The sequence below is a fragment of the Parus major genome, unplaced genomic scaffold (genome assembly GCF_001522545.3).
Source record: "Parus major isolate Abel unplaced genomic scaffold, Parus_major1.1 Scaffold545, whole genome shotgun sequence".
NCBI lineage: Eukaryota > Metazoa > Chordata > Aves > Passeriformes > Paridae > Parus > Parus major.
The window spans coordinates 15,618-16,984 of record NW_015379433.1 but is presented as its reverse complement, the minus strand read 5'-3'; the positions used below and the strand labels follow the sequence as shown (position 1 = coordinate 16,984).

Below are 1,367 nucleotides of genomic sequence, written 5' to 3'. Positions count from 1 at the left end.
CAGGTGTGTTCAGGTGTGTCACAGGTGTCTCTCAGATCTATTGCCAGAACCTGTGCCTGCTGGCCAAGCTGTTCAGGTGTGCTCAGGTGTGTCAGGGGTGTGTGTAGCTGTACCCCAGGTGTGTGTCAGGTGTATCCAGGTGTATCCAGGTGTATCCAGGTGTACCCAGGTGTGCCCAGGTGTGTCACAGGTGTGTTTCAGATCTATTGCCAGAACCTGTGTCTGCTGGCCAAGCTGTTCAGGTGTGTCAGGTGTACCCAGGTGTGTTTGGCTGTACCCCAGGTGTACCCAGGTGTGTGTCAGGTGTACCCAGGTGTATCCAGGTGTGTCAGGTGTGTCACAGGTGTGTTTCAGATCTATTGCCAGAACCTGTGCCTGCTGGCCAAGCTGTTCAGGTGTGTTCAGGTGTGTCAGGGGTGTGTGTAGCTGTACCCCAGGTGTGTGTAGGTGTATCCAGGTGTACCCAGGTGTGTTCAGGTGTCTCACAGGTGTCTCTCAGATCTATTGCCAGAACCTGTGCCTGCTGGCCAAGCTGTTCAGGTGTGTCAGGGCTGTGCTCAGGTGTGCTCAGGTGTGTGTCAGGTGTATCCAGGTGTGCTCAGGTGTATCCAGGTGTACCCAGGTGTACCCAGGTGTATCCAGGTGTACCCAGGTGTACCCAGGTGTGTCACAGGTGTCTCTCAGATCTATTGCCAGATCCTGTGCCTGCTGGCCAAGCTGTTCAGGTGTGTCAGGTGTACCCTAGGTGTGTGTCAGGTGTGTGTCAGGTGTGCTCAGGTGTGCCCAGGTGTGTCACAGGTGTGTTTCAGATCTATTGCCAGAACCTGTGCCTGCTGGCCAAGCTGTTCAGGTGTGTCAGGGCTGTGTGTAGGTGTACCCAGGTGTGCTCAGGTGTGTGTCAGGTGTACCCAGGTGTGTCAGGTGTGTTCAGGTGTGCCCAGGTGTACCCAGGTGTCTCTCAGATCTATTGCCAGAACCTGTGCCTGCTGGCCAAGCTGTTCAGGTGTGCTCAGGTGTGTGTCAGGGCTGTGCTCAGGTGCGCTCAGGTGTGTCAGGGGTGTGTCAGGGTGTATCCAGGTGTGTTCAGGTGTACCCAGGTGTACCCAGGTGTGTTTCAGATCTATTGCCAGAACCTGTGCCTGCTGGCCAAGCTGTTCAGGTGTGCTCAGGTGTGTCAGGGGTGTGTGTAGCTGTACCCCAGGTGTGTGTAGGTGTGTGTCAGGTGTGTGTCAGGGTGTACCCCAGGTGTACCCAGGTGTACCCAGGTGTGTTCAGGTGTGTTCAGGTGTGTCACAGGTGTCTCTCAGATCTATTGCCAGAACCTGTGCCTGCTGGCCAAGCTGTTCAGGTGTGCTCAGGTGTGTCAG

At 55.7% G+C, this 1,367-nt stretch overlaps 1 protein-coding gene across 1 annotated transcript in view; it reads left to right on the top strand.

The window, feature by feature from the left end:
• Positions 1–447: 447 nt before the first annotated feature.
• Positions 448–1,367, top strand: part of LOC117243810 — a gene marked incomplete at its 5' end in the record, with an annotated part of 3,371 nt that continues 2,451 nt past the window's right edge. The window contains 2 exons of the mRNA XM_033511739.1: positions 448–777; positions 932–1,358. Of these exons, the coding sequence (XP_033367630.1) occupies positions 448–777; positions 932–1,358 (757 nt within the window). The remainder of the gene's footprint in view (positions 778–931; positions 1,359–1,367) is intronic.